The sequence below is a fragment of the Vulpes vulpes genome, chromosome 8 (assembly GCF_048418805.1).
Source record: "Vulpes vulpes isolate BD-2025 chromosome 8, VulVul3, whole genome shotgun sequence".
NCBI classification, from domain to species: Eukaryota; Metazoa; Chordata; class Mammalia; order Carnivora; family Canidae; genus Vulpes; species Vulpes vulpes.
This window is the reverse complement of record NC_132787.1, coordinates 100,656,445-100,670,681: the sequence shown is the minus strand read 5'-3', so window position 1 is coordinate 100,670,681 and position 14,237 is coordinate 100,656,445. Positions and strand designations below refer to the sequence as shown.

Below are 14,237 nucleotides of genomic sequence, written 5' to 3'. Positions count from 1 at the left end.
GGCATCACAGTATGAAGCTAAATACATTAACTCTGCCTTCAATGCTCTTTTTACTGCTGACTCCAAAGGTAATAATCATATGAGAAAGGTTTAAAAAAGGAGACAGGGTTCAGATAATTTCTAGTATTCTTATAGGAAAAACAAATATCTCGTTTTGGTGACAATTTTGACTCCCAAAGGAAAAAAGGATAACCTGAGACATTGCACAGGATGTTTTTCTGATCATAAGGAAGAGTCCATTGGTCATGCAGTGCTGAGATGAAGACAGAAGAAAGTGACTTTGCTAAACTAAGAATCTGTGACACCTGTGGAATACTTTATAAACACATTTGTAAAAATTCAGACCAAGTGTACTTCAGGAATCTTTTCATTAACAAATAAACTTAACTTCCTGAAAGATGCATGTGGAGGAACACTGGGACACAAGACTAAAGAGAGGCAGAGATTGGGCCAGGAAGGGCTAACGGTGCTAAAATCAAGGCTCATCTGATGAAGATCCCTTTGCCCCAGGATACATCTGTATGACTGAGTGATGGATGTAGGCTTACCTTGCTTGCAAGAGTGTAAAATTTAAACAAGATGAACCCTAACATATACTGCTGATTCAAATGTAACAAGCAACGGAGCCTACGTGCAGTATCTACCAAAATTCTACTGCACTACCTTAGAACCCACGAAGTCCCATTTCTAGCAATTTGTACGGCAGATAGGCTCACACATGCCCACACATAATTAGAGATGTTCACTACCACAGCATAGTGTTTTTAAAATACAAGAGAATGTTGGGACAGCCTGGGTGGCTCAGTGGTTTAGCACCGCCTTCAGCCCAGGGCGTGATCCTGGAGACCCCGGATGGAGTCCCACGTCAGGCTCCCTCCATGGAGCCTGTTTTCTCCCTCTGCCTTGTGTCTCTGCCTCTCTCTCTTTCTCTGTCTCTCATGAATAAACAAAATCTTTTACATAAATAAATGAATAAAATACAAGAGAATGCATTTTTATCATGAATTAATTAAGTTCTTTAGAAAGTCAAACAATGGGATATTCTACAACCATCAAAAGAGAATGGATCAAGCCTATATGCACTCATGAAAAAACCTTCAGTATAGACCATAAGTGAAAATAATGAGATACAGAAAGGTATGTACAAGTAGTAAGCACTCATTTGTGACTTAAGAAAGAAGAGGCTGACATCTAAGAAAGTATTTTGGAAGGGTACACAGGAAAATGACTTAAAAAGATAGCTGAGGGATAAAGTTAGAGGAATGGGAATAAAAGAGTGAATTATTGTAAAACATATCCTTCTTTGTATTGTTGAATATTTTTATCTTGTAGACATATTACTTCTTCAATTAAAAAAAACTAGTTCATAATAGTTTCATTGATAAGAATGTATGGGCTGTTTTCTATATTAAATATAACTGTGAACATTTAAATATATGCAGGCTCACAGGTCATCATCAGTCTGGTGTCACCTTATACACATACAATAATTTTTCCAAATTAAAGCATGTCCTTGTGGGAGGAAAAAGGGAAATATTGGAAGTGTAGATTTTAAAATGATCTGTGAGAACACCTGCCAAAAAGATTTAGGTCAAACACGACTCCCAGTTTCAAAAGCTATTCTATTTGATATTTTCATCATCTGTAATAGAAATACAATCCCTTAGGAGGGAAGAAAAAAAATTTTACTATTTTTAACAACTCTGTCAAGTTCAATAACATGGTTTAAGAAAACATGGTTCTCTCTGTAATAAGATATCACTGGGGGAAAAAAGTTTCCTTTAAGCTTTTAGCCGCTAGTCATTCGGGAGGAAAAAATAAACCTAAATAGCTACCACCATCATTACATCAAAATAAATTCCAAACGGGCCTAAAATTTCAATGTAAAAATTTTAGGACAGGATTTAAAAGGGAATTAAAGGTCTTTCAAAGGATGACACACAAGACAGGAATTATAAAAAAAAAATAAATAACAATTAAAATCTTTAGATTTTGAATAGCAATTTGAAAGATAAATCCTACATATAAAAACTTTTGACAGTGTGGTTTAAACATGTGAGAGAGGCAAAGGGCATATGTCCTTTTATGCGCAAAAAGCTCCTAAGAATCAATAGTAAAAAGGGGCACCTGGGTGGCTTAATCAAGAAACCGATTCTTGGTTTCAGCTCAGGCATGAGCTTGGGGTCCTGGGGTTGAGTCTGGCTCTGTGCTCAGCTGGAAGTCTGCTTAAGATTCTCTAGCCCCCTGTCCCTCCCCCCACACCTGCACTCAATGTTCTCTCTCTCTCTCAAATAAATAAATCTTAAAAAAAAAAAAGAATCAACAGTTAAAAGACCAACCTTAAACTTCCAGGACAACAGGCCAAAAGAGGAACTGAATTCACAGTCCATAAATTTCCACCTGGAAGGGACCTCAAGAGTTTTATCATCTCATCAGGTCCCTCATCCTCAAACAGAGCACGAGTCATGTAAAACACACAGCCGTTGCCTCAGTGTGCTAAAAATTTCCAGAACTTGAATCTGCAGACTAGCTCATGAACCTTTTCTAACAGAAGCAATGTATAATCTTACAGATAATCATCAAGAAAGACTGGGAAGGCATGCTGAGAAAAAGGGTCACGAGAAAGTTGATGAATATTCATAACGTCATTTTCTTTCTGTATTCTAACAATAAATAACTGTGCCCCACACAGTGTAGTCAATTCGTACTTGTGTCAATATATTTTGTAAAGGAAAAAATAAAACCCACAATGGAGTCTGTGTATTCGGACTTGTTCCCTCCCTCTCAGGGAAGAATACAGAATTCCTCTACCTGGCCAGATCCATGCAGCTATCCGTGAGGTTGGTGGAAGAATTAAAGTACTCTCTGCTTGCAGCCAAAACCAAGTCGATACTTCTTTCATAACTGACCCTGTACTGGGTTTTCCCTTTATGGGCTCCACTAGCTGGTGGATTTATTGAACAAGCGCTGCAGTGCATCATCTGCCCAGCTAAGTGGATATTTTCAAGGCGGCTGGAACACAAAAGGCTTTCTGTAAATATCTGGGAAAAAGAAGAAATTTTAATTAGTTAAAGAGGCCAGATTCAGTTTTCAACAAAATGAGGACTCTGATATCCAAATGAAATAAATTAAAAATACATCCATCCTATCGGTGGCAGTTACACAACACTGTAAATGCGCTAAATGACAATGAAGTACACTTCAAGTGGTTAATTTGGGTATGTGAATTTCATCTCAATAAAAGAGATTCATCTATTAGAATGAAGAAATAATTTAATGGAACTAATATGAAGCATAATATAGGTGATCCTTGAACAACAGGGGATTTAGAGGTGAACTACCCTGGAGTCAAAAATCCCCATATAATTTTTGACTCCCCCAAAACTTAACTACCAATAGCCTACCATTGACCAGGAGCCTCACTGATATTATGGACAGCAATTAACACATTATTTTGTATTTACTGTATTCTATAACTGTATTCCCACAATAAGATAAGCTGGAGAAAATATTAAAATCATAAGGAACAGAAAATACATTTTAGTACTGTACTTATCAAACAAACAAACCCACATATAAGTAGACTTCTGTGGTCTGAACACATGTTGTTCAAGGATCAACTGTATCTTAAAGACTTACAATGAAGTCTGAGTAAGATCTCAGAAATTCACATTCATTAAAAACAGGATTCTTTAGACATACTGTCCCATACTCAATAGGTCCCACTCTGCTTAAACAATTTATAACAAGCAGTTCAATTTTTTAAAAGAAAATCTTTGAATATCACAGATATAATTTATAAATGCTTAAAGCATCTAAATTCAGTCTCACAAGCTAAATAGTCAAGCTATAAAAGTAATGTTGATTTTTATTTTTTTCCAATCTGCAGACTAAAAACTATTTAAATAAAACAAGAAAAAGCCACTAATGGAAGGTATTCATGTAAATATCACTGTATTCTACTAGGCAAATAATAGCATCAATTAACATAAAATTTATTGTGTAATTGATATTATTTATTACTTAGTCCAGAGAAGTCCTAAAGAGATCTCTTTAAATCTATACTAATAATGTCAATATATAATTAGCATAAAAACTTCCCAAGAATGTTCTCCCGTATTAGGCCCCAGCTGGATGAGGATAACACAGAAATAGAAATAAGAGATGAAAAAAAAGCAGATTTCATGGAGATTCAAGAGTTTTCTTACAATTAAGACTACCCAATTTTCATAGGATCTCCTTATTTTCACTTGTTTCTACGTTTCTGGGAAAGGCAGTATTTTTAGACAGGGCTTTATTAAAATGACAAGGACAAAATTACTAACATCTACAAGGGATGTGCTACAAAATACCTATTGTAACAAAAAGCAAATTACTAATGAGCAACCCTGATCATTTATATCTGACAGGTGAAAAGAGCTTACTCCAAGTGATCCAAATGACTTAGATATAACAGTTTCTCTAATCCTTTGGTTTATTCAAGTAAGCCATAAAGGATTAATGTCCAGTTGAAAAATACAACTCACTCTAAAATTTAAGGTTTTGCTAAAATGATTTCTGCTCTACATCCTATAACTAAATCTTTAACTTTTTCAAAATTGTATCACTGAGCTTTCAAATTATTTTACAAGATAGCAACCCTGAATATAATAGCCAAAAGTCAGTAAGACAATATAGTATAACTAAAAAGGTAAATATTTAAATTTTAAGTTTGCCAAATCCCTATTACCTTCCTCTATAGCCATTTCAAGCTATTATGTTTTCAAATGTTTTCTCAAAGGAGAGAGGCCAATAGCCAGAAATTAAAATATCAAAGCCTAATAAAAAGGTGTTAAATAAAACAAAAACAATTTAATATGTCAAGTTATTATGAGCTAGTTTGAGTATATTTATTGCCAATTTTCCAATCAGAACCAGAAACAGAAAAAGAGCAAACTAATGCCATTCCAGCTTAAAAAGACTACTGCAGGGATCCCTGGGTGGTGCAGCGGTTCGGCGCCTGCCTTTGGCCCAGGGCGCGATCCTGGAGACCCGGGATCGAATCCCACGTCGGGCTCCCGGTGCATGGAGCCTGCTTCTCCCTCTGCCTGTGTGTCTCTGCCTCTCTCTCATTCTCTCTGTAACTATCATAAATAAATAATAATAATAAAAATTAAAAAAAAAAAAGACTACTGCAGACATATAAATGGTGGTTAGGTTTTGGAGCCCATGTGAATATAGATTTTTCTCCCGGAATTGGAATTCAAGTTGTACTTCAGATACAAAAGGGGAAGCTACTGGCAGTTGTATGTACACGGCGTCAGACTATAATCATCAATGTAAACTTCACACTCATTCAAGCATTTAAAAACCTGAAGTTCAAATATAAAACCAATTCTCAACAGTCTGTATTAGCACTCTTTTGTTAAAATTACCTTGAATAAAAATACCAACCAATTTCACAAAATAGAGACCTGTTCTTATAACTCATTTTATCAACAGGTCACACTTGGCAATGTCAGAGCAGAGCAACACAAGAAAGAGTCTATACAATTTCATGTTTGGCTTATTGACAGAAAAACTCAAAATGGAAACCTACTTTTAAATTATATCTCATTAAAAATGGGTCAGCTGGATCATTTTTCCACATGAACTAGGAGTAATTTGGTGATTAGGCACATACCTTCCCAAAGAATTCAACCCCCCTGGGTTACATTCCTACGTCAATTAGCAGCCATTTCTGAAGTATCCTTTGTGTTCTGGATGTTACAATATACACTGGGGGAGAGGAGGCTGAACATGAATATGATAATGTCTACCTAGGGGCTCATGACCAAAGGGCAAAAACCACACATGGAAACCAGTTACTGCATTTAAAAGAAAGACTATAATAGAGACACATTACATGAAAGGACAAAGGCAGACATCCTGGAGGGCATAATTAGTGAAGTGAGTCCTGAAAATTATCAGCAATTTGTAGATAAAGGAAAGAGGCAGATATCCAGGCGCAAAGAACAATGCCGGTGGAGTCAGAACCAGGAAGCAGCCTGGTGCCAGGAGAGCCAGGGCCGAGCTGATGGAAGCAGTAGAGCGTGGGGAACACGGTGTCCCAGTACCTGAGAGTAGCACGGGGAAGAGCAGACAGGGAAGCTCGATCTGCTGAGCCTCTTTATGCCATGCTAAGAAGCATGGCTACTTTCTGATGCTAGCATGGAACAAGCATTAATTTCCAGAAAGGGAGTGTCATGAAAGGACTGCTCTGAATCAGTGAATTAGAAATAGGGAAGTAGAGAGACAGTTTCAGAGGAATTGCAACTTAGCTGAGATAGGACAGATTTGAAAGACCTTCTCTCCCAGCTACATCAATCAAACAGGCGTTAGTGACAACCAAGACTACGGAAGTGAGAGGAGGCAAGGTTGAGTCCGTTTCCTGGCTGAGATCACCTTGCCAATGACCACTGTTGCAGTGAACAAAGAGTGGGCGGGGGGGGGGGGGGGGGGCAGAGGGTAAGATGCGCTAGGGTTCAACTTATAAAGCACTATTCAACTCATGGCTATGTCAATCATACTACAGAGAAACTTATGGTCACCCCATCTGTGTCCAGGAAACATACTGTAACAACCAAACTTTCTAAATTAAAAGGACTTCCATGTGTTCCATGTATCAAGTTACCTCATAGCAAGCATCAGAATCCAGGCAGGTGTAAACATTCTGCTGCATAGTTAACATGTCCTGCAGCAACATTCTCCAATGAGACTCACTGACAGGAGGCTGCCTGCAGGCCAGGAGGGGGAGAAAAAGAAAAAGAAAAATATTCATGAAATCTCTCAATTGGCCAAAAGTTAAAAAAAAAAAAAATTGGTGTCACCATTCTATATACCACACAGCTCCCAAATGATCAATAGGAATGATCTCATGTGAATTTCCTTCAATCAGAGGAAAAGTGGGTCTACAGGAAAAGTGGGTCTACATCAATGCTAGAGATGCTGCCCAAGCCACCTCGGTTGTAGGCTACCGAGACACAGAACTAGAACAGTATAAAGTGATAATAGCAAAGGTAAGCAAGCTGTGAGTTTCTAAGATAAAATAAAGCACAGTAAGATACAGCAGCTGTGATATAGCAGAAAAAGTACTCAGAAGACAGGAGAATTGGTTTCGGATCCATCTTTATCACATTACAATCCCTCACAGGGAATCTTTTAACTTCAGCTACATGTGTAGACCTAGAAGGCAACCAGAGGCTACCCCTGGTATCAGTTGAGAGGCTGGGGACCTTGGCTCACCAACAGGGCGGCACTAATGGCTCCTCCCACTGGCAGTCCTCGCAACAGTCCACTGACGCGAGCTCTACAGGAGTCATGCTCATCCCAGGTGACAGCCCAGGTGCCAGAAGACAAAGTCTTATAGGGTAGTGGTAGGAACCGCCCTATCTAACTCAGAAGTCTCATGCCCCACAAGCACCATTAACTGTTTTAACAATTCCACAGGCACAGTTCTCATAGCATGACGGGGACCACACTCAGGGGCTTTTTTTATGCTTTAGGCTTTCCTATCAGGTTTTCCAATTCATTTCCAGTTCCACCAGGTCAGAAGCAATTTACCAACCAGGGATCAGGTTTACACAACCAATGAGGCATACGCAGTCTTGTTGATCAAATACCACTTTATGTTGGTATCCAGGGTTACAGAGTTAGAGAAAATTAATGGTTCAGATTCTCCTGCAGCAGGAGAAGAGGTTTTATTAACAAATTCACTAACAGTCACTTATTAGCTGCATGATCATGAACACTTAATGTTCCTGAATTTCAGTTTCCTCACTTAAAGCCCATCTTGGAGAGTGATAAGAAATGGAAAAGATTAATTCTGATGAAACACAGGCATTGAAGCAAGATGTTCCTAAGTATAAATGTAAGCTCAATTACCTGTACGGCTCAGAATATGTCTCTTAATTTCTCTGAGCTACAGTATCCATTTTGTACACTGTAAGGATTAAGTAAAACTAGAATGTATGCAAAGACATTCCCCCTCATTTTTCTGGTATAAAATAGTATTCAATAAATGTTAATGAACAAATCTAAAAGTTACAAACACATTTCTTTGGTTTCTATAGTTACACACGTGATTACTAATATTGTGTAGCAGGAGAGAGAAGGTGCTATAATTCTCTCTGCCTCCCCCAAAAGTTCACTTTTGTTGAATATATATGAATTTGGCATCATTATTCATGTTTACTTGCTAGTCCTGACGTGCTACATAATCCTGAATCTCATTGTTGAAAAGGGCATATTTTATTTTGTTTCGTGTTTGTCAAAAACCACCTGGATGTTTCTTTCCGATGTACTTTCTCCTTTTTTATGCATTAAAAACAGGGCAAATAGACTATTAACACATAATAAAGTCCCTTGGCAAAAAGCCATTGTATTTGAGATCAATCCTATGAAATTTCTGGTCTTCAGGAACTTTTTCACCTAAAATTTTTAATAAGCATATGCTCATTTTCTTATACTATTTTATATTTATTACACAAAATGAATAATTATTTCTATCCTATATGCAATAAAGCATAAGAGAACACATTTCCCCCCCAGCCTACAAACAGAAAAAACAAACTGACATATCTGCATGTCTTCAAGGATAATCCCTGAAATGTGTCCATTAGTTAGACTGTGGTATGTGAACTCTTTGGGTGAACTTCAAAGAACTGGAGGGTTCTTTCAGATTTGGCTTGCAGGTAAATAAGTTGCAAAATGTTTGATGAATTGAGTGTCCATCTTGCACCAGCTGGATAATATCAAACCTAGGCATTGTCTAGCTGAATTCAAATTCTCATAGCCCAGCTGTTCTTCTGGAAGCCATCAACACTGGGGACAGATGGTATTAATGTTTTCTCACACATGGCTAGCCGTAAGTACAGGTTCTAATTAAAATAAATTATAAGACATTATTTACAATGGCCTTTTCAGAATACATTCAGTAAATATGAACCAAGAGTAGAACTGGAGGGCACTATACCAGAGAATTGCAAATTAACAGAGAGATCCCTAAATATAAACCTGAGGTATTAGTTACAGCCTTGGAATAGAGGTCTATTTTCCAAGGAGAAACAGTATTACACTCAAGATGGTAAGACTTGATTTGTGCAGATTCAATGAAATTTGCTACCATTTAGAATAAGCATAAGAACATTCCATAGATGTTGAAGGCCAAACCATGGTAGCATACATGAAATAATTATGATTCGCTTTAAATTAAGTAGTTTGGAAAAGAGGCCATATTCTCTTACATATTCAGAGTAGAACACAATGAGTAGAGATTAACTTCAAAGACTTCAGAAGTATTTGAAAGACTCAAGGAAAAGACAGGAAGTAATCTAGATGCAACAGCAAAGTTTTCTCAAAGAGTAGGTTCTGGAGTAGAATCAGCATGGTCAGAAATATTGACCATTTGTTTCTAGTTGTGAAAAAAAAAAAAAACTTAAGACCTGAGTTGCCAAAATCTTTTAAATTATTCACTTAATAATTATTGAGAGAGGGCCATTGATATATATGGTCCCATATTAGATGCATGAGAACTATAACACTTGCCCCGGAGAAGCTTATGATCTTGAAAGGAACATAAGGCACATAAACCAATAACTATAGAAAGCCATTGAAAAAGACAGATAGGGAGACACAGGTACAAAATGCCAGGGGATTTCTTAGGAAGGAAAGCTCTTTGACCAAGCCACTACTGGTTGCATTCCATAAACAGTTTACTACCATTAACTGGGCTCAGGATTCCTGGAGCCAACTAGGTGGTACATGTTTAGCTCTAGTAGGGCTTGGGAAGAGGTAGAACTGTCTCTATTTGCAGATGACAATGATACTGTATACAAAAAATCCTACGGAATATCCAAAAAAAAAAAAAACAAAAACAAAAACAAAAAAGAACCTACTGGAACTAATATGGGAGTCCAGCAAGATTGAAAGACACAAGCTTAACATATACCAAAATCAAAAAAATATACGTTAATATATATCAACATTTCTACACAAGAGGAACAATCCAAAACTTAAATTAAGAAAATAATTCTATTTACAACAATAAAAAATGTTGAGAATATAGTATACAATTATTCATAGCTTTATCTATAAAAACCAAACCTCAAACAACTCAAAAGTCCATGAACCAGTGAATAGGTCAACAAAGTGTGATAAATCCAAAATGGAATACTATTCGGTAAAAAGAATGGAATAATTATTGATCCAGGATGCAACATGGACGAATAACAAACTAAATTGCTGAGTGGGAAAAGCCAAACAAACAAGAAGCATATACTAGATGATTCTATTTACATAAAATTATAGGAAATACAAAGTAATATACAGGAACAGAAAATAGATCAGTAGTAGTCTGGGGAGGAGTTGAGGGGTGATGAGGAGAAGCAAAGGGAAGAAAAATATAAAGAGGCAAGAAGAAGCTTTTAAGAGTGATGTATTTATTTACCTCTAGTGCAAGATGGTTTCATGAGTATCTACATATGCCAAAACTTATCAACTGCTACACTTTAAACACGTGTAATTTAGTGTTGGTCAATTATAACTCAATGAAGTAAAAGAAAAAAAGAGCAGTATTTATTTTTAACCATATACAAATATCAATTAATTTTATTCATTACTTACTTGCGACCAGTATGCCTGGTCAACCTAACCATCAGCTTGCGTGCCTCTTCTGAGCTAGACTGAGTGTTCTTAACAAACGAAACTGGTTTCTCAAGTCCATGTTTCTCCAAAAGCTCCGACACACTAAAAGTGAAAGATGAATTTTTTTTAAAGTCTTGCTACCAAATTAAAAAAGTCTAAGAGTCTTAAATATACAAGTAGCACTTAGGTGTTTAGTACTAAAAACAAAAAGTAGCATGTTGAATGATCCAATTTTACACACTGCATTATTCTCAGCAAAAAAAAAAAAAAAACTAACAATTATATATCTGATCTTATTTCCTGTACTTTTATTACAATGTACTTGGAATTAGTAACCCATTTCTTAAAAAGTATGACATATCTTTAACTAAAAGTATTTTTTATTATTTTCCTGTACTCTAAAAGCATCAAAACAGTAAAATAAGCCAAGTCTATCATTTCAATGCTCAGCTTTAATTCTGAACAATCCTACAGAGTAATTTGTTATACATAAGGTTGTTAGAAAGGCAATAAACAGGGGTGCCTGGGTGGCTCAATGATTGAGTGTCTGTCTTTGGCTCAGGGCATGATCCTGGGTCTGGAGATCAAGTCCCACATCAAGCTCCCTGCAAGGAGCCTACTTCTCCCAATGCCTATATCTCTATCTCTTGTGAATAAATAAATACAATCTTAAAAAAAAAAAAAGAAAGGCATAAACAATTTTAGAATTGGAACCACAGAAAAATCACGAGGTGCAATCTCTCTCTAGAATCTGATCTATAAAAACACAAAATATGAAACAAATGTTATCTCCTATGAATCTTCTTGAGATATCCCATTCACTAATTATCAGCATCATAAGTATATGATGGTTGGCCTCACCAAACCTCACATTTATGAATTAACTATATTTATAGAATGTGACTGGCTAGAATTCATTAGCTCTTCATAAAGACAGGTTTCATGGGGCATGTCACCTGACATCCCATGTATGCTAAAGCATTCTTCAACAATCAGCAGCTATGAGGTGGAACAAGAATAAAAAGTTCTTATTTTAAAAGGTCAGGGAAAAAAATAAGTCAGTAACTTAAACAGTGGAAGACATGGGTACCATCCAGAAACCAACAGGGTATAACTGCTTCCTTGAGGTAGTTAAGAGCACAATCTGACATCAGGATCACTCATGGTTATATCTGGGAACATACAGTGAAATATACTGTGCTTATTTCACTGAATCTTTTTGAGATCACTCTTCCCAGTTTCATTAGGGGGAAAAAAGGTAATCATGCAAATTTGTAAGGAATGAATCTATACTGACTTAAGCCACTAAGCTTTATTCAAATTATGTTCAACTTTCTAGAGACCTTGAGAAAAGGAGAGACATAGCCAAAATAAAATAAGCAAAGCTTGAAAAGAAAGAGCTTGATTGGGGATCCCTGGGTGGCGCAGCGGTTTGGCGCCTGCCTTTGGCCCAGGGCGCAATCCTGGAGACCCGGGATCGAATCCCACATCGGGCTCCCGGTGCATGGAGCCTGCTTCTCCCTCTGCCTGTGTCTCTGCCTCTCTCTCTCACTGTGTGCCTATCATAAATAAATTAAAAAAAAATAAAATTGTTTAAAAAAAAAAAAAAGAAAGAGCTTGATTAAGCGTTTTTCAAGAAAAAAAAAATGCATAACTTTCAGAACACAAAGTAACAAGCAGCAAGTCAGGTAGTTACGAATGGAGGAAACAGAAGTCCTAAGGAAACTGAGCAATTAATTCTTCATTCAACTCACATACAGATGTGGCACAAAGACATGGTTTCCTTAAAGACAACTTGAAATATGTTTATACTCAAGTTCAGTAAATTGAATGAATAAAACTAACTAGTAGACTGAAAATTAGTATATTTTACTATTCATATCACCACCATAAAGTGATGGTATTACCTATAATTCTATAATTATATGTTGGAAAAAAATCTTATCCCTAAAATTTTTTTTAATACAGATATTTAAAAATCACTAAAGCATCTTCATATATACATAAAAATACTCGTAAACAACATGTGACTTCCTAAATAGCATATTAAGAAATTTCAGGCTCCAAGGTAGAAAGTTTAGTGCCTCATTCTGATGTGAAGAATATTATTACCAAGTCAGTTGAAGGCTCTCGTGCAGTTTGCTCTAATCCAGATAACCAATCAAATGTAATAAAAAATGGAAGTCAGGAGTTTAATAAATATTGTTTGCTGACAGATACAATAATTGCTGCAGGAACTAACATTTCTTGTGTACCTACTGTGTAGGAGGCACTTTCAATGCTTAATCTAATGTTAATTCCATTATCTCATTAGTTAGAATCCGTAAATAAGAAAATCCGGGGTTCAAAGATCACACAGTTTGTAAATGGCAGTGCCTACATTTGAACACAGATCCCCCAGTCTTCAAAATCCAGGCTCTTATTACTTTACCACAGGTTAGCAGTACGCTTATATTAAGAAAACTCACTCCTAAGGGAGTCAAATAAATAGGAAGTCAAACTGGAAACCACCACCAGACATATGGAAAGTTATTTCTTGGACAGACCTCCTCCATCTGCACAAAGTCAAGAGACTATCATTTTTCTCACCTGAGAATTTGTTCCAGTTGGTCTACCATGTCATGAAGAGCTGTTGTTACCTCTGTTTTATGACTAAAATATTAAGAGAAAAAAAAATTAAGGTTTAGTACTACCTTTGTACATAAAATACAATACTCAATTACGTGAAAAAAAGAAATGTTTCCCTTATAGTTAATGTACAACAATCTTACACTGCCAGGCAAAATTTTAGTCTTATTTCCTGAATGCATTCAGCATCTTTCATGACTCAAGAGATTAAGATAAAAAATACTGGACTAGAAGAATATTCTCTATCACTGATTAGTGTGATATGGCCAACTATTTCTTGAAGAACTTTTAGTTCGATTCTGCTAAAAGGCAACAAAGCATTAGAAATCAATTTTAAGTCTTTTTTTTTTTTAAATAAGCGTTAAAGGGTAAAATCACCATTTGGTTCTATTCTTTTAACCAGTAAACAGACTAGGAAGGATAGCCTTGCATATTGGTTTTTTCCTAGGCCTGTCTATATCCCTTCCACCCTCTATGAAGTTTCCATTAGGATTCTATATAGGACTTCTTCCTTGTCCTCATTCCATCTGCATCTACTCCAATATTAAGGAACCCAAAGAAGCACAACCATTATCTAGATAATCCCTAGAAGGTAGAGGAGATAAAAAAAAAGCAAGCCCCTTCTGATGAAGCATGTGGACAGGCAACTAAGAGAAACATTATCGTGGCAAAGGATCATATTACTAATGAAAATGTGGCCAGTAGAGTAGATTTATTAAGGCACAACACATGTACAAGTGAATGTAGGGATCTGTCACAAAGCTGAGACGCTACTTAAAAGTATCCCTCAATCCTACACAACTACTAACATGGAGGGAATGCTCCTAACCGAGAACCACTGTACCTGACACTCGCTGGTGCTTTCCAGCCAACAATGCAAATGAATTCCAGCAAGATCTCAGAGTCTATTATTAGTAAGATGACCAAATAAGAATCTCCATCTGGAT

General features: G+C 36.5%; 1 protein-coding gene across 3 annotated transcripts in view; it reads right to left on the bottom strand.

Annotated features, from left to right (window-relative positions):
* Positions 1–14,237, bottom strand: part of NBAS (NBAS subunit of NRZ tethering complex) — a 316,983-nt gene that overhangs the window by 159,413 nt on the left and 143,333 nt on the right. For all 3 annotated transcript variants that reach the window (XM_072767683.1, XM_072767684.1, XM_072767686.1), the window contains exons 27-30: positions 13,252–13,314; positions 10,642–10,764; positions 6,653–6,755; positions 2,812–3,041 (exon numbers count right to left, since the gene is read on the bottom strand). In XM_072767683.1, coding sequence (XP_072623784.1) covers positions 2,812–3,041; positions 6,653–6,755; positions 10,642–10,764; positions 13,252–13,314 — 519 coding nt within the window. The remainder of the gene's footprint in view (positions 1–2,811; positions 3,042–6,652; positions 6,756–10,641; positions 10,765–13,251; positions 13,315–14,237) is intronic.